Raw genomic sequence first — 23,204 nt, forward strand, 5'->3', positions numbered from 1 at the left:
GTGTCGAGCAGGTTGTTCATGAGGTTATTCAAGTTGGTAGCAGAGGTTGGGGTGGAGAGGAATCCCACAAAGCCAGTCTTTGATGCAAGAGGAGGCATGGCCGGGCGTCAGTGACTTCATGTGTGAAACAGAACTTGGAGTGTTAGCACGGTGCCTTCTGATAACTCTTCAGACTGGAAGATCTTTGAGAGAAAAGGAGTTTGTATCCCTGGTACCTACTAATGGGTCTGATACTCAAAATATTCCTGTAAATGGATAGATGGATGGATAAAAGGATAGTAGAGGATAAGTGATGGATGAATGAACAAAAGAACCACTGTATTTGAATATATAATAGGAATAGGCTCATAGTACTTGATGGAAAGTATTCAACAAACAACTGCTTTTTAAAAATGTACTTCTTCTGTTCAATTACATCAAAAATGGAGCATTGTGAAAACAGCATACACTCGGAAGTCACACAAACCTAGATCTTAATCTTGCTCTGTGTGAACCTTGTGCAAATTATTTAGTTACCTTAAATCTTAGTTTCCTCATCTCTAAAATGGGGCAATGTTAGGGTGCCACCTCAAGCGGGGAAGGCCAATGAAAAAATATCCCATGAGTATCCGTAAGTAACATTCATTATTTTGGTAAATTTATTATAAATAGGGCCTAGATCTTGGTCTGATAGAATTTTAAAAACTTAATTTCATCAGCACATGGAGAGGGAAACCATTTCCCAGACAGAAGCTCCCATTAACCAAACCAGACAGATAGATAAATTGGAATAGCCACTTATTAATTTACCATGAGAAATTATTTGAAGCATCCAAGTAACTATCATATTTTCTCCCTGTGTGCACCTATATTTGGGAAGTAAAATCATAACTAGAAGATTGTTGTGATCAGGCAAAGGGACGTGGGCCAGGCATTGGGACACCCTCAGAGGAAGTAGTCACAGACGAGGCTTGTCTCTGTCTCCTAGGATGAGTTTGTACATCTTTGCTGTGTTCTGGTGTATATTTATGCTTCAGGAGGCATCTTATTTTCCTTGCTTGCAAGGTCTTGGGGAGAGGCTTGCCCCAACCCCTAAAATACAATGTTAGCCATTAAAGCAACCCAACGCCTTCTTCCTTCTTCATCAGGGCAGCCTGCGCGTCAGCGGCGGGGGTCTCTCTGGCCTTCATGATCGGGGTCAGGTGGCTTACCTGCCAGGCCCACAGCCTGTGAAAGCCCCAGGCCATCTAAGCTTTCAGGAAATCCTTGTGCTCTTGTGGTCTTCTTTCCCCTGGGTCCTGGCGGTCTCTGCCCGCCCAGTCATGAATCTCAGGTGCTTCACATCCGCCAAAATGAAAACCACAAAATCCCAGTCTCACAAACCACTCATCAGCAGGCTCTTCTAAAGAACGGAGGAGGCAGGAAGAGGTCTCAGGAAGGATTCACAGACACGCACGGTCCTGCAAGCTGTTTAAAACCCGGATGAGACATTCCTCTTCTAAGGTCCCTCCGGCCACCCTGACACCAGGGGTTCCTGTCCTGACCCTTCCCACCAAGAGTCCTCCTTCCCACGTCTCTCTCCCTCCCTTCTCCCTGCTCTGCTCTCTCCCCCACCCCTCCCTCTCCAGCACCTCAGACAACTTCCTGTCTTTAACTCAGAAACAGAGGTGCCACCCGCTCTCTGTAGCCTCCTCTACAGCTGAAATCAGGCCAGGGGATTTCACCTTCTAAGTGGTCAAAGGTATTTTCCAAATATAGACTGTTCCTGTCTAAATTGAATTTTGGGGCCATACATTAGGAAAATAAAAATATTCCCTCCTTGATTGTAAAGTGCTGGGATGTACGTCAATAAACAAACTTCCATCCACTCCTCGTTTCTCTCTGTTTATGCAATACATTTTAATAAATAATAACTTCCAAATGACTAAGATGTTCCTGCTCCTCTCCACATTCCTGTGTGGCTTGAGAGGACACCCTCAAGTAAAATTTCTCATTGCTATAGGCTTTTATAGGCCGGTGCCAAATTCTGGCTCTCCAGCTTACTATCTATGCGATCTCGCGCAAATTACTTAACCTCGCTGGCCTCAGTTTCTGCGCCCATGAAATGAGAGGACAGACTAGCTTAAAGACGTCTTAGGAGGATTAAATTAATTTATTCCTGTAATGTGCTTAGTACATAGTAAAGACTCGGTACCTGTTAGCTGCTTCTTTTAAAATTCTCTTTAGTTTCTTTCTCCTCAAATATGTGACTTCATCAATGTAAAGGATGAGAGAGTTTAACTTTTGCACGTTAATGAATTAGCCAGCCTTGCCCTAGAGACTAAAACAGCAGGGTCAGTGTTCAACTTGGCTCACGGGCTATACCCTGCCAGTGTCCTAAGCCACACAGGATGGTCGGCCACTAACTCAGCTGGGGCCTGCATTCAGAGACGAAGGGTAATGGGGACATGATGAAAATACAGTCCAAACCAGAGTAGCCTAATCAGGGAGAACCACCAGCTGCCCTGGGTCCAGTGCACTTCTGGATCGAGGATTCAGTTCCCAAGCCCAGAGGGTCCCAGGGCTGGCTAGTATTATGATGACCGGCTCCTGCTAGACCTGTCCTTATGTCTCAAGTGAATCTCTAAGAGACCTCTCAAATTTCCCTGGTTTCACAAGGAGATGGGAACATCTGAGACGGATACCAGGGACCCTCGGATAAAGCCTGCCCTGGCGTGTCTGCAGCCCCACAAATAGCCAGACTCTTCGATTAAAGGGCCACAGAGGGCTCTCTGCTCTTCTCATGGCCACATCTGGTTGCTGAGTCCCACCTTCCCCATCCCCATGCCCAGAGCCTCAGCCCCTCCCAGGAACAGGCTGACTGGACGGTTTTGCTGCAGCCTCTGGTAAAACAGGGTCAGCGATGGAATAGGAGAGCCAGGCATGGGGTGGATGAAACCAGTTCCTCCCAAGGTGGGCCTAGGCGAGGCGGAGCAAGAGGGAAGGGAGGACGCTTTGAGGGGACTGCCAGGCCAGCTCCACGGGGCACATCTTGAAGCAGGGAACTAAGCGGGTCTTTCTCTTTGCAGAAGTCAGAATTGCGTGCGCCTGGACACAGGGGGCTGAGCAGGGGCAGGGAGGGGTAGAGAAGATTATAGCTCATCTAAAAACTGCCCAAAGGACACATTTCTACCGAAGATTGTTTAGAGTTTGGTCCCTACACCCAGAGCACGTTATCTCTTCGGCTTTATAAACTCTCCCTGCAGACTTGAGTTTCCCTTGTGTGACTTTGGGTCCCTGCCCATCCCTGCTGCCCTGGGCGAGTTGGGGGCCGAGGGACAGAAGCTGTGTACTTTGACTCTCCATCCCCGGGCACGACCGTTTTTGTCCCTGCACCGCCCATCACCCTGGTCTTCTTTGCAGAAGTGTGTACTTAAAGAAGGAAGCAAGGACGCCTGGGGTTTCTCAGCCCGCGCAACGACGAGCCCCGGGGAGAGATGCGCAGCGACCTGCGGGATGTCCGGGCGCGCCTGGCTGTGAGAATATCGACGCCTGGTCAGGCGGCCGCGCTCCCTGGAGCAGCGTGACGCGGCGGCCACGGGTGGGGACGCCGGGGGCCAAGCCTCCCTGGGCGCTCCCCTGCGCCCTGGGCGGCCGCCAGCCCCGCTCGCCCGGCCGGGGGAGGCGGAGGCGAGGGCGGAGCACGGCCTTTTTTGGCTCCGAGGAGTGGCCTCGGCCAAGAAGGTCACTTGGCTGCTGGGCTGGCAGCCGTCACACGAGCCCCGCGCCCGGCTCGGCTCTCCTGCGCTCCCCAGGACGCACGGCTCGCGCGCTGGGAGCAGCGGCCGGCTATCGAGCAAGCCCCTCCGTCCCGCATCAGAGAGACCACATGGGCCCCGAGGCCACCTGCAGCGGCCACCTGGCTCGCCTCCAGGTGAGGACCTGGGTTGAGCCCGTGGTGGCGTCCACTCAGGTGGCCAGCTCCCTCTACGATGCAGGGCTACTCCTCGTGCTGAAGGACTCCTTTGCGGCCACCTCCAACCACAGCGCCACCCCATCGCCCGGGGATGCTCAAGAGGACCAGCAGCAGAAGGCCATCTCCAATTTCTACATCATCTACAACCTCGTGATGGGCCTGACGCCCCTGCTGCCTGCCTTCGGGCTGGGCTGGCTCAGCGACCGCTACCACCGCAAGATCTCTCTCTGTGTGGCCCTGCTGGGCCTCCTGCTCTGCCGGCTGGGGCTGCTCTTCAAGGTGCTGTGGGACTGGCCCGTGGAGGTGCTGTACTGGGCCGTGGGGCTGAACGGGCTCTGCGGCGGCCACTCAGCATACTGGTCGGGGATTGTATCCCTGGGCTCGCTTGGCTCCTCCGTGGACCGCCGCTCAGTACGCCTCATCTTCATCGACCTGATCCTGGGCTTCGCGGGATTCACGGGGAGCATGGTCTCTGGGCATCTCTTCCGGCAGATGTTTGGGCAGCCCTCGAAGGGCCTGTTGCTGACGGCCTGCAGCGTGAGCTGTGCCTCTTTTGCCTTTTTCTACAGCCTCTTGGTTCTGAAAGTCCCCCAGTTGGAGGCCAAGCCCAGAAAAGCACTCTCTCCCGTGGATACGGTGTCCGGCACTGTGGGCACATATCGCACCCTGGACCCTGATGAGCCAGACAGGCAGAGTGTAGTGGGGCACCCTCTATCTCCTAGGAAAGCAACGCCCCAAAAATCCATTATTGCCCTGCTCTTTCTGGGCGCCATCCTCTATGACATCGCAGTGGTGGGCACAGTGGACGTGATGCCCCTTTTTGTGCTAAGGGCGCCTCTCAGTTGGGGCCAAGTAGAGGTGGGCTACAGTATGGCTGCAGGGTACATGATCTTCATCACCAGCTTCCTGGGTGTCTTGATCTTCTCCCGTTGCTTCCGGGACACCACCATGATCACGATCGGGATGATCTCCTTTGGATTGGGAGCTCTCTTGTTGACTTTTGTGAAAAACACGTACATGTTCTACATCGGTGAGTCTGACCTTCTTGGGGAGGCAGGACAGAGACGCTGCAGGCCCTCGGAGTCGTGGGGCAGACACCAGGACTGCTGTGTCCCAGCGCAGTGCCAGGGACTAGACCTGCTACCTAGGAGCTTCCAGGGAGACAGGATCATGCGCACTTGACTTGATCTGCATTGCGCTGTGCATTGTGCTAACTGTATTGCCCATTGAAATGTCACCAGAGTGGTGTCTGTAGCCCTCGGAGGTCATGGGGGGGAGGGTCAGTCCCAGGGTCAGAAGAAGAGGCTTTAGGATGGCCTTGGATGAAGGGGACCAGGTTGGGTTCTTCTCCCCAATGTAAAGGGGTAAAATAGTAAATAATTCAACTGATTAAAATCATTTCAGGCCAAGCAAGGGCTTTCTAAAAGTGGGTTTAAAGAACTCTCCATAAATGCTTTTTATAAGCAATGTCATAAATTCCCTCAAGGAAGCAGAATCAAGTTTCCATGTAAGGACTCAGTTCAGACAGCCACAGGAGAGAGCTTTAGACCAATGCTCCGGTGGGACTTTCTACAACAATCAAAATGATCTGTATCTGTTTTGTCCAGTAGAGTAGCCACAAGCCCCATGCGGCTACTGAGCACTTGAAATGTGGCTAGTGCGAATGAAGAACAGGACTTAAAATTTTATTTCATTTAATTAATTTAAATAGCCACACATGGCTAGTGGCTAACAGAAAGAACAACTTAAGACAGTTACCAGGGAGGGCATGCGTCTTGCAGAGCAAGCCACATAGCAGCTATGGGGAGAGGGAATTCTAAGCGAGGCTTTCGCTTTATTCTGCTTCACATCTTGGCCATGGTGGAGCTACAGTGAGGCGTGTTCCCGTGTGATTTCTTTCCAGCTCGAGCCGTCATGCTCTTCGCTCTCATCCCCATCACAACCATTCGATCAGCGATGTCCAAGCTCATAAAGGACTCCTCGTATGGTGAGTGAAATGCACCTCTCTGAGATCCTCTGCCAGGGCTGTTACGGAGCTGCTTGACTTGAGGCGCAGGGTTTGGATGTGCAGAGGCACACAGAGAAGAGTTCCAGAAGCAATCAGAAATACTCTAGGGACACACTGTTGTCCATCCAGGGCAGACGGAGTGACAGTGGGAGGGTGGGGCAGACTCAGGGAGTCAGTCGCTGAAAAGCCACAGTCAAAGGAAGACACTACCATCTACAGGCCACAGGTGGATCCGCTGGATGGAGGCAGGAGTCCTGGTGAAATGAGACCCCGAGGGAGTCCTGGGAAGGGGGCGGGGTCTCCTGAGAGCTCCCCAGAGGCTCAGCTAGCTGGGAACAGGCAGGGAGAGCAGCGTATCTTCTTGGTAACCTCTGTTCCTTCCACAGGTAAGGTATTTGTCATTCTGCAGCTGTCCCTGACTCTCACCTCGGTGGTGACATCCACAGTGTATAACGAGCTCTATCAGCTCACCATGGAAAAGTTTGTCGGCACCTGCTTTGCCCTCTCCTGCTTTCTCTCCTTCCTGGCCATCGTCCCGATTGGGTAAGAGAAGAGCAGCATCTGCTGTCTGGGCCAGGGCTCTGGGGCTTAGGTCACGGGCTGTTGGACCACCTCCAGCCCATTGTCATAAAGCATTGTTTACTTTCAGTGGGTTCTCAGTAGGTTCTCTCACAAAGAAAAAGTCCTGCTTTTCCCCCAAATTATTTGGGAGTTCCCCACAGTCATAAGTGATGAACAGACAGTCCCAACCCTCTGGCTCACTTCCTGGTGGTTTTGTCATACAATTTATTTATAGGAACCTCATATACTTCCTTATACTCTGAGGCTGGGTGTAGAAACCTCTGGAACCTCTCAGGCCTCTTTAGTGTAGCTCCTTTAGGAAGTGAGGAGACATCCCTCCTCACCTCTGAGTGCCCATTCTTCCCTGTGCCCTCTGAGGGCTTGGCACCTGGGTACTCAGTACCCCTGACATCTCACGGCCACTGGACTGTGTGAGGTCCCGTGAGACGGGCAATTCCCTTGGTGTCTTTTGGGGGCATTGTCTTATTTGTAAAACAAGAGCACTCGAGTCTGAGAGAGAACAGGCAGGAGAAAAGCTGAAAAGCAGCGGAGAGGCCTTCCGGGGCACGGCCAGAGCACCACCTAAGCCGTCGCCCAGCTGGGCTACAGGAAGGGGCCGGCCTTCGACCTGCCCCGAGCAGCGAAGGTGCGGTGCACGTCACCAGGGCAGGCCAGTCTGTGATTTTAAACCTTCTAGCAGTCACGTTTTAAAATGATAGAAGTAACAGGTGAAGTTACCTTTAATAACGTATTTGATTTAACCCACTATAGCCAAACTATCATTTTCACATGTAATCAATTTACAAAATCAATGAGGTCTCCTTTCTTTTTTCTTTTACTGAGTCTTTGAAATCTAGTACGGATTTTATGCTGATGGCATGTCCCAGTTTGGACTAGTCACATTTCCATTGTTTGGTAGCCAGTGTGACTAGTGGCTACATATTATGCAGCACGGCTTGGACCGTTCAGGCCCTTTCCTCCTCCTCCTAAAGTAAAGTTCTCAGGCTTGTATCAGTCCCACCAGAGGGGAAAGAAATGCAGTAAATACACCCACAATCAGGCGCCAGGGATTTGATGTAGAGTTGCATTTTAAAGGGACCTGCCTAGGAGCACACGCGAACTGTACGCATCAGGGAGGGTGGCATTGTGGGCAGCGGAGTAGAAAGCAGCTAAAGGCAGGCGGGAGAAGTAGGAAGCGGGTGATGGTAAGGCCCTTCTTGGAATTCTCACATCACATTGCAATACACGTCCCTGCCTGCACAGAAAGTTGGGCCTTCTGGGACAGGAGCTATCCATCATTAAGGCTTTTTATTAACTTTTTTTTTTTTTGAATTCTCACCCAAAGACATTCTCACTGATTTCAGAGAGAGGGGAAGGGAGGGAGAAAGAGAGAAGGAGAAATGCCGATGTGAGAGGGAAACATCAATTAGGTAGCCTCCTATATGCCCCCTGACTAGGGCCCAAACCCGCAACCTAGGTGTGTGCCCTGACTGGGAATCAAGCCCACAACCTTTTGGTTTATGGGATGAAGCTTTAACAACAGAGCCACACCAGCCAAGATGAGGCTTTTTACTTTATTTCATAGTTAAGAATAATAAGATATGAAGATCAAACCGCTGAGAAAATCTGTGCACGCAGCAGGCACTGGCGCCCTGTTGGCCCGGTTCTCACTTGCTCGCCTTCAGGCCTGAGCCAGACCTGTCCTCCAACTGCCCAGCCCTTAGCTCTTTCCAGGTGCCCCTCTTCATGGGAGCCTTGGCTGAACGGTTCAGGCTTAGCCGGGCCAAGCGTGCAGTGCGAACTTCTCAGGAGCCCCAGCTCTTTGTCCAAGTCAGTGATGAATTGGTCGCTGTGCCACTTGGCAGTTATCTAGTCCTATTTGATTGGCAGTTGGTTGAAATATTTCTTTTAACCTAAACAAATAAATAAAAACCATGAAACAACAAAAGAAAACAAGTCTGACTAGTCAGTGGGTGTCATAGCTCATGATAGGAAGAGTCCAACGAAAACAGTAAGAAAACACAATAATGGGTTCCTTTCTGGTTTCGTTGCTTCATGTGTGTGCTCAGTCAGATGCTTTGCCTTCGCTAAGAGACTTTTAGGGCCCGTGAAGCAGGTGTGTTGCCCTTGACATCTCACCCCAATGCACTCGTAACATGCACTTGGACACAGTCATACATTCTGTGCACGGAATCTTGGTTAGGCCTCGCGTGGTCTTTACAATCTTGTATCACAGGAGCAGGGACAGAGTCTTGAATCAATCAAGTACGTGGCTGAGTGCGTATGTGAAGGGGGTGCTTCCGGCGCTGCTAATTGTTTCCCTCCTTTGTAGACATTTAGCAGTAGAGGGAGCCCTGTGTGAGCAAAGCCTCCTTGGCTCGCCGTACAGTGGAATCGCCTTGAGAAATATGAAAATTACTCATGTCTGGGTCCCACCCCCAGATAGTCTGACTCAGCTGATCCGGGGTGCAGCCTGGGCACAGGAACTTTTGAAAGCTCTCTGGGTTATTCAAATGTGCAAGCAAGATTGAGGACTTCTGGTATAAAGGGAGTATTTTCATTATCTTTCCCTTCCCCAAAGGGAAAAATGCTTACAGCAGGAAGTGGCCAAGGCTGTACCATTAATCATTAAGTGAGATCAACAGGCAAGACCAGTAGAACTCTAACAACAGAAGGAAAGCTACATTCCAAGGACGTAAGAACCCGGGGAGGCACATCAGAGCAGGGAGCAGAGGAGCCCGCGGAGGGCAGAGGGTTTGGGAGGAGAGGTCCCGGGCTGCAGCTGCCAACAGCCTATTTGCAAGAGGGGACTCTGGCCCTGGCTGTTCCTGGTACCAAGGTGAACCAATTTCATGTTACCTGCCCTCTGCTGCCTGCTCTTCTTTATATGCAATAGGGAGGTTCTGAGGAAGTAAATGTCTGACCCTGCCCACCTGCAGCCCACTCCCCACCCAACACGTGTGCTAGGCAACTGCCTCATGCTTGATGGAGAAAATAGAAGCCAGCAGAGGAGAATGGCCCTGTCTTCCCCAAAGGAAATCTACAGGCCTGTGTCCATTGGCACCCATCCCATTCTTCTCCTCCCTGCCCTTTTTTTATGACAATAATTGCAAACACTTAAGTATCCTTAATATGTGACAGACACAGCTTTAAACATTTGATATATTTGAATTAATTTAGTTTTCCCAAACACTCCTCTTATGTAATTACTATTATTATCCCCATTTTGAAATGAGGAAACAGAATCTAGCATGTGTGTCCAAACTTTTGGCATCTCTGGGCCACCCTGGAAGAAGAGTTGTCTTGGGCCACACATTAAATACACTGTGACACATGATCACAAAAAAAAATCTCATGGTGTTTTAAGTAAATTTACAATTTTGTGTTGGGCCACATTCAGAGCCACCCTGAGCTGCATGCGGCATGTGGGCCACAGGCTGGACACCCTTGATTCTAAAGTACTATGTAACTTGCCAAAGGTTACGTAGCTGGTAAGTGCAGAGACAGGATTTGAACCCAGGCAGTCTCCTTTATCCAGTAAGTGACACTGCTTCTTAGAAAAGTCACCAAGTGCCCTGGCTGGTGTGGCTCCATGGACTGAGCATTGGCCTGCAGACTGAAAGGTCACCAGTTCAATTCCCAGTCAGGGCATATGCCTGGGTTGCAGGCCAGGTCTCCTGTTGGGGTGCATCTCTTGCACATCGATGTTTCTCCTCCTTTCTCCTTCCTTTCCCCTCTCTCTAAAAATAAACAAATTTTAAAAAAGAAAAAGAAAAGTCTCCAGGTGTCTGGGTGCCACCTCTCCCACCTCTTCAGAGAGCTCAGTGCACTGGTGAGCTGCTCTCTCTCTCTCCTGAATTCTTCCCACTGGGACTGATGCATGATCCAGCACCCTCCCTCCTGTCTCCTCCTCTCTATAGCCTAGTTCCCCCAAGGCCGGTCTGCACTAGCTGTCTCATGTCCTCTCCTCCCACTTACTTTGTACCCCTCTACAGACTGATGTCCCCAGCTCAACTCCCCGGAGCTGCTCTCAGATAAGACTTCTTCAAAGCTGAATCCAGCGGGCTCTCTGCACTCCTTACCGCACATGATTTCTCAGTGGCTTCCAACACTGTTGATCCCTCTTTCTTTGGATGGCACTTGTCACTGTCACTTGCCTTTCTCAACACTTCTGTCCTCGTTGTTCTCCAACCTCTATGATCACTTCTCCACAAAACTCCAAATGGAAGAATTCTTTGGGGTCTGCTCTGGGTTGTCCTCTCACTTTATAGTCTCTAAGTCAGGGGTCCCTAACATCTGGGCTATGGACTAGTACCAGTTCGGGCCTGTTAGGAACTGGGCCACACAGCAGGAGGTGGGCTTGAATGTAATGTGCTTGAATCATCCCGAAACCATCCCGGCCTCCCCATCTGTGGAGAAACTGTCTTCCACGAAATTGGTCCCTGGTGCCAAAAAGGTTGGGAACCTCTTCCACTGCCGAGTCACCTAAAGTACTCTCAAACTTCACATTATCATTTAAATTTCCAAAATTCGGTTTGACACTCTCCCAAGTCTGTTCTCTCTCCAGTCTTTCCTGTCTCATTAAATGGCACCACCGCTCAGAGTCACCAGCGCCCTCCCCCTCCTTCCTCCCCTCCCAGTCCATCAGACCCCATTGAGTCTACCTCCAAAATAGGCCTCAAATTCATCCTTTTCGTTCTATCTTTTTGCTGCCCCCCCAGCCCACAGCACTCGGAAGGCCAAATTAGCCCGAGTCATTCTCCCCACACGCACCCACCGCCGTCCGCCAGGGGGCCAGGGCGATTTCCCAGAAGGGTGAGTGGGATCACGTCATCTCTTGCTCAAGACACTGCGCTTGGCTTTCAGTGCTCTTAGGGTAAAACCCAAACATTACGCCATGGGCCGCAGGGTCTTGCAGCATCTGGCCTGGCCAACCTCTCTGGCCTCCCATTCCTCCCATTCACCACCCTCCCACCTCAACGCTGCAGCCCCAGCCACCTCCCCTCCTGCTGGGCTCCCTTTCCCACGTACGTACCAACCAGCTGTGGTCTGAAGCACCATCTCCTCGGGGATTTGAGAAAATCCCCTTCTCGATCTGACATAGAGCCTTCTATTTTCTCCTCCCCAAGCTTCCTGTCCTTTTTCTTCAAGCATGACCGTTGACGAATTTTTAGTGATTATCTGTTTCATGCGCTTGCCCACAGACCGCAGGCTTTCTGTAGGGACCAGGGCTGGCCCACCATGTATCCTCTGTGTCCAGCAGCGAGCCTGGCATAAAAGAAGTACTCAGGTACCTTTGTGTGATGACTGATCTGTCAAAGGGTGCGCCACCTACTACCAGCACCGCTGACCATCACGCCCCAGTGCGGCCTGCTGGCTGGCCTTGAAGTGGGGGGCCGGCCCTCGCCTTGTGGCTGTGCCGCTGGGGTTCACACCGTCAGGGCCGCAGCCCGGAGCCCACGTGGCCCTGGGCCGGCCGCCTCCGCATCTCGGCTCTCCCCCTGCCAGTTTTATAATACGACAAGTTTTAAGTACAGTGAGCGTCCCTCCCTGTGGAGCCCTGGGGCTCATGGAAGGTGGGGAATCACAGTGACTGGAAGTTTCCACAAAGCTGTCCTTCACAGGTTTGGATTTAAGCTCATGGCCCATCCAGCAGCTCCCAGCGTGCTGTGTCATTCAGGGAGAACTTAGAACCTGAGGTACCTAGAGCTCAAACAGACGAGAAAACCAAGGACCCCCGAGTCACACAGATCCAAGATGTCCACTTAGAGCTACACATTCCCACACATTCATTTATCTACAAATATTTGAAATTGTTGTAATGATTATGGAACAGGTAAAAGGACTATAGGAAGGCAGACAATGAAGCAGCTAATTCTACCTGGGATTAGTGACCTACTTGGGATCTTGAGATACAAGTGGGAGTTTATCCTCGGGCAGAAGGGAGAGGGAGAGAGATTCCAGAAAAATGAAGACGCAAAGTTGCAGATGTTACGTGACCGGCACGAGCCTGGAATGAAAGATGTCCCCTTGGGCCATCTCTCTCCACTTGGCCCGGCATTCCGACGCTACAATGGATAGGGTCACTCAGTCTATCGGTGATAAAGAGGCAGCTAGAGCCCTCCCCACCAACGGTGTGGAGGAAAAAGCACAGCTCCCCCGCAATCCAGCTGTTCTCTTGTAATTTTCTCTTGTCAATTCTTCCAGCATCGTGGCCTGCAAACAAGCCTCATGGGCGAAACATGCAGACGTCACAGAGAAATGAAGGTGCCGACCTGAAGGAGCTGAAAACACCAGCAATGGCCAAACCCCTCTGAAGAGGAAGGAACCAGGGACTGGTGACCAAAGCAACCTACTGCTGAGAAACCCAAGTCCCAGCCAGAGCCAGTCTCCAGGCGACCTGCTCTGGCTCAGGGGCCCCTGGTGGGTGGGAAAAGCACTTTCCTGGTGATGGAAGAACTTTCTCAGCTTTCCAATGCCCCTGATAGGCAGGGGTTAGGTTCTGCGGGCAGTACCGTGTGAACCTTCACAGTTATATGTAAGCTGCACGCACAGCCATACCACACGCTCCAAGGAGCTTCAGACAGCAGCCTTTTTTTTCTTCCAGAAATTGTCTTCCTGGCTCCAGGGTACGGCTAACTAGTCACCTACCTGGGTGTGGTGCTAGGAGTCCCGTGTGAAAACTCAAACCAAGGCACGCGTTTCCAACAGCCAGAGGGGCACGTGGAAAGAATCTCTCATAAGAACTGCCGACAGTGAACATCAGTCAATATTTTTGAAATTAAAAGAAAACTTTGGATAGAAGTTAGCTCTCTTCCTGAGGGCTTGTTAGCTGTGAACACTCGGGAGAGATTCGGAGCTCAGGCTCTCGGCTTGGGGGTAGTTTTGCTGTCATTGTCACTGTTTTTTTTTTGAGAAGAAAATATCAAGACTTTTTATTTAATGGAATATTAAATTGAATACTTTCAGTCAACAATATCTCGCAAAGTGAGTAGTATGAAGGGAGAGGGGAGAGGAAATACATAAAGAGCTGTTTTATTCTGAGGTAATTTTATTGCCTGTTTTACTTACATATATAAAAGCATACTCACCTCCTTGTAAATTCAACATTCATAGTGTGTGTGTGACTCATTCTTTCCCAGATGGCATGCCCTCTGTAGCTACAGACATGGCTTTCTTAAATCTCAGAGCATTGGGGCTCAGAGGCTTTGGTACCTCTGATTCCTTGCAGGGAAGGAACTACCCTTCTTGGCACATCTACTAAGGTCCCGGCACCATGCTAGGTGCTGAGATAGAGCAAGAACATGACCGCTGTTGCCTTCACAGTGTGTTGTCTAGTGGGGGGGAGCAAACAGAAGAGCGGGCAATGAAGTATCCTATAATCAGTGCCAACGGGAGGGAGCATAATAGTCCAGATGTAGGATTCTCAGAAGTGGCATAGGATAAGATTGGAAGGATAAGGAATTACAAAGGCCAGAAGCTGGGAGACATTCCAGGTAGATGGGAGAACATTCTGGAAGGCCAGGAGGTGAAAATGTCACAAGATAAAGAAATACAATGTGAATGGAGCAAAGAGGGAGGGAAGGAGAGGTAACAAAGAGGATGCAATCGAGAGATGATGCTGGAGTGGTGAAGAGGAACAACATAAAATCTAGCCTTTAATAAAGGTTTCTCCCTAGAGGAATGGGGCTAGCTGTTGGAAGGTTTTAAGCGGGAACACAGAATGCTTACCTTTGTATCTTAGAAAGTGCACTCTGGCAGCACCGAGGAGGAACTGGAGGAGGAAGGAGTGAGCAAGAGTTGCAGGAGGGAGACAAGCAGAGAGACTGCTTTGTAGGCCAGGCGGAGGGTGATGGGGCCCGGCCTTGGGTAGCAGGCTACAAGGATGGAGGACAGTAGGCAGACTTGAAGGGATACTTGGAGGCTAGAGTCCAACAGGAGGAGGTGGTGAGTGGGCTGCAGAAGGTGAGGTTGAGGGAGACAAGAATGACAGAAGATAGAGCCCCCCACTAAAACAAGCCACATAAACCCAGAAGGATGGGGAAGATGAGTTCAAGGCCATGCTCCCATTTAAACTCTCACCAATATGCTCATTCCCTGCCTCCCACCCAACCCCTGAAAACTTCCCCAACCCGAATGAATGAATCGCTGGCTGCTTCATTCCTGCTCCTAAAAAGCTTCCTCTGAACATCTAAAAAATTTCTCTTAGTTGCCCACATTGACTCTGCCATTCACTGTGGGTTTTAACCCGACTTGGGCTCCCCAAGCCCCAGCAGTGGCTCCTGTTCAACCCCACCTGTCAGCAAGGCAGCAGCTTCAAACCTTTTCTCCTCTCCCCAGGCCACCGTTTCCTCTCACAGATGTTCTCACCCAGGGCCTCGCAAAGCGCGGGCCCTGGGCCAGCAGCAGCAGCAATCCCTGGGAACCTGTTGGAAATGCAGATTCCTGGGCCCTCAGGAACCCTGCTCTGTGGGTGGGACCCAACAACGGGTGTTTTCATAGGCCCTCACGCTTCAGAACCACTGTTCTACTCTGTGGTCTGGACTTTTTCTCCTTAAAATCTGTCCCCGAGTCCCCCTCCTCCTCTCCCTGCATCCTGAATTCTTAAGGCCCCAAGAGCATGTCCTTGGTTGTATTCCCCAGTGACCAGGTTTACTCCTGTGGCTTCCAGAACTCCCTTCCCAGCAATTGGGTCAACACCCCCACCTTGACCTCTTCAAGTAGAAACCCAACCCAAGGTCTCCCCGGGGCCCCTCCTCTAAATTCACTCCATCTCTTCTGTTTCCCCGCCCACCCCCACCCCGAGGGATTTCCTAGTTCTCCCAGGCTGGAGGTCTCCGAGTCCTCTCTCCTTCCCTTCCCCACAGAAATCTCTTAAATCCAGCTGCCTTCCTATCACTTCATGAATCCTCCAGCATACAACCTCCATCCCCTTCTTAAAAGAAACCAGTTAAAAAAGGTATCCCCTGCTTCCTCATTTGCAATGATAAAGCAGCCAGGAAGCATTGTTATGAGAAGATCCTTAATATTGAAGTTGGCCGCATTTAAACAAGAGGAGCCTTCCCATAAGGGCTTGTCACATAATGGGTGTCCAGCAGACACGTCACGGCTTTGGAGAACTTCTGGCTGGTCCAGTCCGCGACCGTTCAGGGAGGGCAGGTCTCCATTCAAAAATCACAACACTGAAGTTCGGAAACGTGTGACTTGCCTAATGCCACGTAGTTAAGTGGAAAAGCTGAAATTTGATCCTAAATCTTCCTCTTGTCCCACCTTGCTGCTTCATCTTGCAGGGCTGCCTTACATTAACGGTGTCTTCCATCTTACATTAATGATGTCTACTCCCAGGAAGCCAAGTTGAACACCAGTTTAAGTTCCTTTCCGGTCCATTGTCCTCAGTAGGTAAATTTAACCAAGCATTCCGATCCCTAATATGCAACACACTGTGACACTCTCAAGAACCATAGACATTTCTTCTTTCCTTGCAGATTTTTAAGTTACATCTAAGCAGTCAAACGAAATCCTTCATGGAATTTCCTTAGCTGGCTGCCAGCCTACCTGCCAATCAAGGTTTCCTTTATGGCTACCAACCCCTGGTAGTTTCTTCACCGCATCCCAAACTGGTGCCAGCTTTTAGGAGATGGTAAATAGAGAATAAGTCTATAAAAAAGTGAAGAAGAATAAAAATTATTCAATTTTATGTTGTTTCTGTTGCTCTGTATATCCCGATTCTTGCAGGCAAACTTAAGGGAAGAAAAAAAAGAAAGACCCATGCATGTTTTTGCTCTTATAAAGGGGTACAAATGAGAACATGACTCAAAGTAAAGAAAGCATCTTTTATAGGTTTATTGGTCCATTACTTTAAGTTAACTGAGGTAAAGAAAACTTGGAAATTTACACGCTAACAGTTTATCAAGCAATACAAATTTTTATTTACCTCAAAATGTAATACTAATCCCATAGTAAACAATGGACAGAATTTTTAATACACAGATACATGAAAAAAAAAGTGGACAAAAACTTCGTGCCAGCATCAAAAATGCAACAAAAGCTCTTTTTTTTTTTTTTTTTCTTTTCACAATCTCTGGGTTCCATAACAAGGAAAAAACCGTGACATTCTTTTTAAAATTTGGTAGCTTCATGAAACAAAGGCTTTGATCTGTAAATAAATCACTTTCTCATCTACACACCTTCTTGAACACATTTGTGTTTTTTCACAGCCTTTGATTTGGCTTAATGGCAGCATGGAGAGAACACATTTATACAAAGGACTTTATCAATAACCTCAGGAGGGTTTTTTCTCTTACAATTTTTAATGTAAAGAATGGTTTCTAAACATAAGAAATACAGTCCATAATTTGGATATGACCTAAGCAAAAGACTTTTTTAAAAAAATCTTTTCAACAGTTAAAATACTAGTTAGAAAGTCTGCTGGCAGTTTATTTCACGGGAATATATCGGGCATCCACCGCTTCTCGATGCACTGCCATCTCACAGACTTCGGCGAGCAGGCACGCGGGAAGTACAACGGACAGCGCATCTGCTGGGCGGTCCCCAAACCTCAAAGGTGTCCAGGGGGACAGAGCTGTCACTCAATGAGGGCCCGGTGGACATGGGCATCATTTCAACATCCTGAACATTCTTGTCTGCAACCTGCTTTCCTCGCTCCATTTCCACACCGCGGTCAAAGCAACCCCCTTTCTTCTTTCCAGCACGGGGCTGGGGGGCGGGGACTGAGTCTGTGAACCAGCCCATCAAACAGGGGTGTCGACAGGTGTTGCCTGCCCTCACCTGGCCCACGGGGAGCCGGAACCCCCCCGGGGGCGGCGGGGGAGGGGGAGAGGGTAGCGCGCGCAGCACTCATTTACTGGTTTTTGTAGAAAAGTTCTGTTAAAATGGACTAAATTATGTGAGTCAACACAATACGTTTTATGTTTTTGGCATTTCAACCTGTGGAGAGTTTCTCTCTGAAACATGCCCCACAGTATCTCTGAAAAAGCTGTTCTGCGGAATCAGGGTAAACCTTTAATGTTGTCAGAATCTATAGAGTTCTCTGTGTCTATGTGATTTGTCAGTGCTGATACTAGATATTCTCTACAATCAGAAGTGTGCCAAAAGGCAGTAAATTAATCTCTCACACTTTAAAACAAAAAAGGGGTTTGTGGTCCCTGTGTTCCCTGACTTTATCAGAAACATCATTTGGCAATAGCACTGCTTAGCTTTCTCCTCCCAAAAGGCAGCCCTGACTAGGAACCTCATTTTCTTGTTTCTTTAAGGGGATGGAGGACTGGCCATGTTAGACCTCTAGTACTTAAGCTGAACAACTGATTACATTTCTAAAAACTCTTTTTATTCAGCATCTAAAAAACACTAGTTGAAGAATAAGGCATTTTAACAGGCGTTCACAATTTCTCAAAAAGTAGAGTTAAACTTTTAAGTTTGCGGTATTTTTAAAAGTCTGAATTTGTTGATTTTGAAGTGCTAAGTACACGTAATAGTTATGTATGGGACAAATAATATTACTGGTTTATTGAGGTTATTTTTCCAAAGTACTTATTTACAGGCTGTCTAGAGTAGTAAGAACTACCTGGATAACCTATTTTTGCGCCACATAGAAGGGGTTAGACAGCCATACCCAGAAAGCATTTCAGACACATATGATTAAGAAAGAACAGTCAAACCCCTGTATCAAAGTGCCTGCTCACCTTTTCTAATGCAGTCAGCTCTGTGCGTGCTCTGGTCTGGGCAACTATGGGGAGACCAGACTTCCTTAAAACAAAAATCTCCCCCGCTATGGGGTAGGCTGATCAAAAATTGGGTTTCTAGATTATTCACTGAATTTAAAAAATCACAGGGAGGAGGACAACTCCAACACACCCAGCTCCACGTGTCTGGCCCATGGGATGACATTTTCCTCAAACTTCCTAATAAACGCCACCTGCCATCCAAACAGAGAAAATGAAAGGAGAGGGCAAGTCCCACCTAGTGCTATCCTGAGGACTTGTGAAAATAAGAGGCAAACTCCATTCCCAACATCATTTTGTAAACGGGAATGACGAAAGCAGTGTTCCCCCAGCCTTCGAATCCAGTCCCCTGGTTTCCACAGGCCTTTAAAGCAGCTGGCTAGGAAGGCAAGGGCCCGCGTGGCGAGCCCCCTGCCCTGGCCACAGGCGGCCCAGTTTCTGAGCAGAAGCACCTCCTGGGGCAGCCGGAGGAGAGCCGGGCTCTGACCCATCCCAAGACCCAAACAGAGGAGGCCAACACAGACCTAGCAGGTTGCTCTGGGCCTCGCCGTCCCTCCCCTGGCACCAGTCAGGACAGAGTGTAGACAATGGCTATGCTGCAATCCAATGAACGGTGTCAAAACAGAGCCGGTGCCTGTGATATCAATACTAACAACGGCAGGGCCAAGGCACACAAATTCTGGGCATTGCTTGCACTGACACCATCCTGAGAGAAACCGCACTTGCAGACTGCCACGGGCCGTCACGCCCCGCCCCCCAAGGCGGAACTTCCTGTTGTGCCATCACAGAAAAGAGACAGCCTCCCAAGAAAGAGTAGTGTGCACTTAGTTTTCTCACGTGGACGGCAACTGAGAAAACACATTCAGTTCAACAACACGGAGGACACAATCCGGGTGTAGCTAAAATTTGGCAGGAAGACAAACTTACGTTACATTCACCATGATCCCCAGCATGGTGCTGGGCTTTGCTATTTCAGCTAAACAAAGGTGTCTGGTGAATTCAAGGAGAAGCGCCGTGAAATACGAGCCAACCACCTCCAGAATCACACTTATCTGAGCTCATCAGGAGTCATTACTGTCTTATTAAACGAGAAATCCCGACCCCAGATCTGTCTGTGCAGGACGTTCCTCCTCCATGAGGGGCAGTGGGTCCTTGCAGAGGAGCCTAGAATCTTCTTGCTGACCCCACTACATGGTAAAAAAGAGCAGGGTCCATGTCTGTTACCAGTCACAACTGCCGTCCTCAACAGAGCAGATCATTAGCTCGCTAAAATCTGCTCAGTTTCTAGGACTTCTCTCTTCTGCCTTAGCCTGGATTTTGAACCTGGGCAATTGTAACCTTTCACTCCTGAAGGCCAGGGACAGAGGACAGGGAGGCCTTTCCATTGCCCTGCCCGGTCAACCTGAGCCTTGTCTGTCTGCCTGAGGTAAGGTGTGTCTGCAACCAAAAATCTCCTGGAAAACAAATACAAGACAGGAGTCAGTGATCTCAGCACCACGGCTTTGTGGAGCCAAGAAGGATGGGGTGACGAAGCCTCTACGAGGCAGTCTTTGGCACAGAAGTCTCTGGGTTCCACATTGTCACAGGGAATCAATCACCTTTGTGCTGATCAACATGAAGAGGCAAGTGCTTGGGGCTTCTGACCCTCAGGGGCCCACGGGAGCCATGGGAAGGGCTGGAGGGCCTCCTTCACTGCCTACTGACCCTTTCCTTTGGTCCAACCTCCTTCCCTCATCGGATGCCGTGGCCTAGGCCATTTCTCCATGGAAGTCTGTAATGCACACTGGTTTTCCGAGTCCTGTTACCAACGGCATGCTGGAGGGCAATTTGTCTTGTTCCCGCTCTCTCAGATGTCTTAAAGAAAGCAACACGGGGACCAGAGAAAGACAAAATCCCAAGACGCCCAAATCCCTTCAGAGCTAGTCTTCTGCCTCCAATAATGTGTGGAGATGACTGCAGACCCTGCTCCCGTCCCCAAATGTCCCAGCGATGAACTCGATATCTTTGGGAAGGGTTGCCTTCTTTGTCAACTAACCCTGACACAGGAATGTCCCTGGGCTTTGGCAACTAGCAGCAGAGTGTACTCTTCTTGTAACTCCTGCTATAGTTCTAAGTATTCATTACACTGGGCGACAGTTTTAAAGCACATATTCCATAAGGCAAGTCTTCACATGTTCCCAAAGATGAGTGTTTGCTGCTGGGTCAGTCTAGTGTCTCCTATCAAATATCAATAGAGGGCCATCCACCCACCCCGATTCTACAAGCATGTGGTCAGGCTGCACCCGGGCCTTCCTACCCACACCAACGTGATGGTTTAGAGGTAGAATGAAACACTGAATCACCCCTCGGGGAAGATGGACTATTCTCATGTGTCTACTTCAGTGAATCATTTCTAATCGTACCAAACTGAGAATTCACATCAAAGGGTTTTAGAATGGCACAAATGGGGTCTAACAGCGCAGTCAAGTACCTATTGATATAAAAATTACAACCGAAACTGTGACTTTTTCAGATACAAGGAAGCAGAACCAAACTGTCCTGTGCTGTCCGACTGCTGCCCCGACAGCATCTGAGGGAGCTGAGGGTCAGCATCGTGGCCGTGGCTGACACAAGGTCAACTCCGCTGCTGTAAGTGGAGCCAAGTGACCTCAATGTGCCGCACACCGGCCGGTGTTGGCAGGTCAGCCTCCATGTGCAGCAGTGTCTCAGCACAGCTGTTGCACTGGAAAAAAATACTATCACTTCTTTGAGATTTATAATGTGATAGGGATGAGCCACAGATGAAAGAACACAAACGTGACATGTCCAGCTTCGTTTCAGGAGAAGAAGAAAAAAAAAAGAGTTCTTTTCTTTGTCTGCCTGTGTTTATGTTGATTTGAAAAGTCAACCTGGTAATAGTGTGAAATAAAGACTTGAGCTGCAGTCCGCGGTCCCCGGGCTCTTGGCGACACACTGACTTCAGCTTAACTAGGAGGAAGGGTTCGCTGTTGCCCATGTCACCAAGGAGGCCCGGCCATCCTTCCTGATCAGGAAGTAGTGTGGGTTAAAGCACTTCATGTGGGACAGTCACACTGAGTTTACAAAATCTCGGCTGTGTCGTAACCAGATACCAGCTTCTCACCACAAGGTTGCCCAAACACTCAGTGGACATAATAGGAAACATTAAACTAGGAATTTTTGGTGAGGTAAAGGCCATTGCGCAGAGCAGGAGTGGGCAGGGGGCCTGGCATCTGCCTGGGGATCTCAACGGCTGGGGAGCTACCCTGGCTTCAGGACAATGGCTACTCCCTGACAGGCCTGCTCTCTAGGCTGATGACAAGCGAAAGAAAAACATGGAAGAACGTCACAGAGAAAAACGCACCTTTTTTCATTTTACACAAAAACAGTTTCCAAACTACCGCATTCTAGCGTCAGAGCGGAGTGTGCGGAGTGCTGTCCCCGCAGCTTCCCAAGGCCGCGTGAGGAGCAGGACACTGGCCTGCTCGCTCCAGCACGGATGCACTTAGACACCGATTTCAACGGCCTCATATGAACCAGAAGCCATAAAACAGGTGTCACTCATCACAAGCAGGCAGCAGGCCGCAGGCACGGTCACCGGCCGCTGTGCACGAAGGGCCTTCCGTGGAGGGGCCAGTGCCTCCTGCCGGGCCAGGACATGTCATTGCCTCCAGAGGTCCATCCCAAGCTGCCGTGTATCCATGGAAAGCAAGAGCGGCCTTCTGTTCATGCCTTCCTCATGCCCCTGAAAAGCAGGAAGCCATAATGAGATGTCAGAATGTCGGCTGCGGGCATCTCGTCCCTCACGTCCAAATCTTCGTCGCATTCTGTGTCATGGGTTCCTTCACAGCACGGAGGTACGCGGCTTCGGCTGAGACGATCATAGCCCTCCGGACTCCGCCAGGGAATAAATACCAGTTGAAAACAACTGTCAGACAAAGGCAGGTGGGGGTGGGAAAGAAATACACGAGGAGAGATGTTTCTGTGGTTGTTTTCTCAGTGCTGCCTCGCTGGCACCGCAGGGACATTCCGGGACGGGGCGCCATGCCCTGTGTGGGTAGAAGAGCCTCTGTCCCGAGAAGGAGCTCACTTGGCCTCCTGCTTCTCCTGCAGCAGTGGAATGATCGACTCCCACGCCATGAGGCACTGAAACAACAACACGGGCACAGAGTATCAGCAGCGAGTTTCAGCTTTCGGGGTCAGCTTCTTAGTTCTGCTCTCATCCTGCCACTCCTGCTGGGTCACCTTTGTCTGACGACACCTACAGGCACCATCCATAACTACTAGAAACAGGGGAGGTAGCAGGTGTTGGTTTTGAACACATCACCCCCTTTCAGTGAAAGATCACAGCCTCTGTTCAAGGTCTGAGCGCACTGTCCATACTAAATGCTCATATCCAGTGAGCGAAAATGGAGTTACTGAAAGAAAGTCTTTCCCTTCAAAAAGCAGAGAGGAGGCCAGGCTGCAAACCCTTGATGAGGCCCTAGGTTCTCAGCCAGGATGGAGACACGGCTCCAGGTATCGGTGGCGCTTGCATAAGGCTGTAAATCACATTGGAATGAGTCAGCCACCTGACTCCAAGGGCTGGAAACCTGCTCTTCCTCACCAACCTCACCTGTGCTTGTGTGGGCGACTCCTGGATCTCCCACAAGGGAAAATGGCGGGAGGGAACTCTCTCTATTTATTGCTTCATTGCTCCAAATGCTGTTATGTACAGGGTCCGGCAGAAGTAACGCCTACTTGACTGTGGCTGATAGGGTAATTATATGGGTGTAATAATTTATGGTTTTAATTCGAATGTTTCACCTAAAACCTCATACGGTATGCTTGAGTGTGTTGTTATTATTATGTTACAGAATTGCATGCTTATGCTATTGTAACAAAAGATTTTGTAACTTAAACACGGGGCGTTATTTGTGCCGGACCCTGTCTTTTATGTTCACTACAGGTAGTCCTCCCAACA

General features: G+C 49.8%; 2 protein-coding genes across 2 annotated transcripts in view; one reads left to right on the forward strand and one right to left on the reverse strand.

The window, feature by feature from the left end:
- The first annotated feature begins 3,778 nt into the window (after positions 1-3,778).
- Positions 3,779-12,774, forward strand: SLC46A2 (solute carrier family 46 member 2). The gene is made up of 4 exons (XM_054584513.1): positions 3,779-4,964; positions 5,838-5,921; positions 6,329-6,485; positions 12,711-12,774. Exons 1-4 carry the CDS (start codon positions 3,848-3,850, stop codon positions 12,766-12,768), a joined length of 1,416 nt encoding a protein of 471 aa, XP_054440488.1. The 5' UTR covers positions 3,779-3,847; the 3' UTR covers positions 12,769-12,774.
- Positions 12,775-16,360: 3,586 nt separating this feature from the next.
- Positions 16,361-23,204, reverse strand: part of SNX30 (sorting nexin family member 30) — a 90,424-nt gene continuing 83,580 nt past the window's right edge. Inside the window, exon 9 of the mRNA XM_054584514.1 lies at positions 16,361-22,387. Coding sequence (XP_054440489.1) covers positions 22,328-22,387 — 60 coding nt within the window. The 3' untranslated portion in view covers positions 16,361-22,327. The remainder of the gene's footprint in view (positions 22,388-23,204) is intronic.

The sequence above is a fragment of the Pteronotus mesoamericanus genome, unplaced genomic scaffold (genome assembly GCF_021234165.1).
Source record: "Pteronotus mesoamericanus isolate MK-2021 breed Mesoamerican mustached bat unplaced genomic scaffold, CSHL_Meso_final contig_78, whole genome shotgun sequence".
NCBI lineage: Eukaryota > Metazoa > Chordata > Mammalia > Chiroptera > Mormoopidae > Pteronotus > Pteronotus mesoamericanus.

Bases quoted from the DNA above. Each gene is read 5' to 3' on its own strand.
- SLC46A2 (XM_054584513.1), top strand. From the start codon at position 3,848: ATGGGCCCCGAGGCCACCTGCAGCGGCCACCTGGCTCGCCTCCAGGTG. The intron at 5,922-6,328 runs GTGAGTGAAATG...TTCCTTCCACAG, and splicing joins CATAAAGGACTCCTCGTATG to GTAAGGTATTTGTCATTCTG. The intron at 6,486-12,710 runs GTAAGAGAAGAG...CAATTCTTCCAG, and splicing joins CTGGCCATCGTCCCGATTGG to CATCGTGGCCTGCAAACAAG.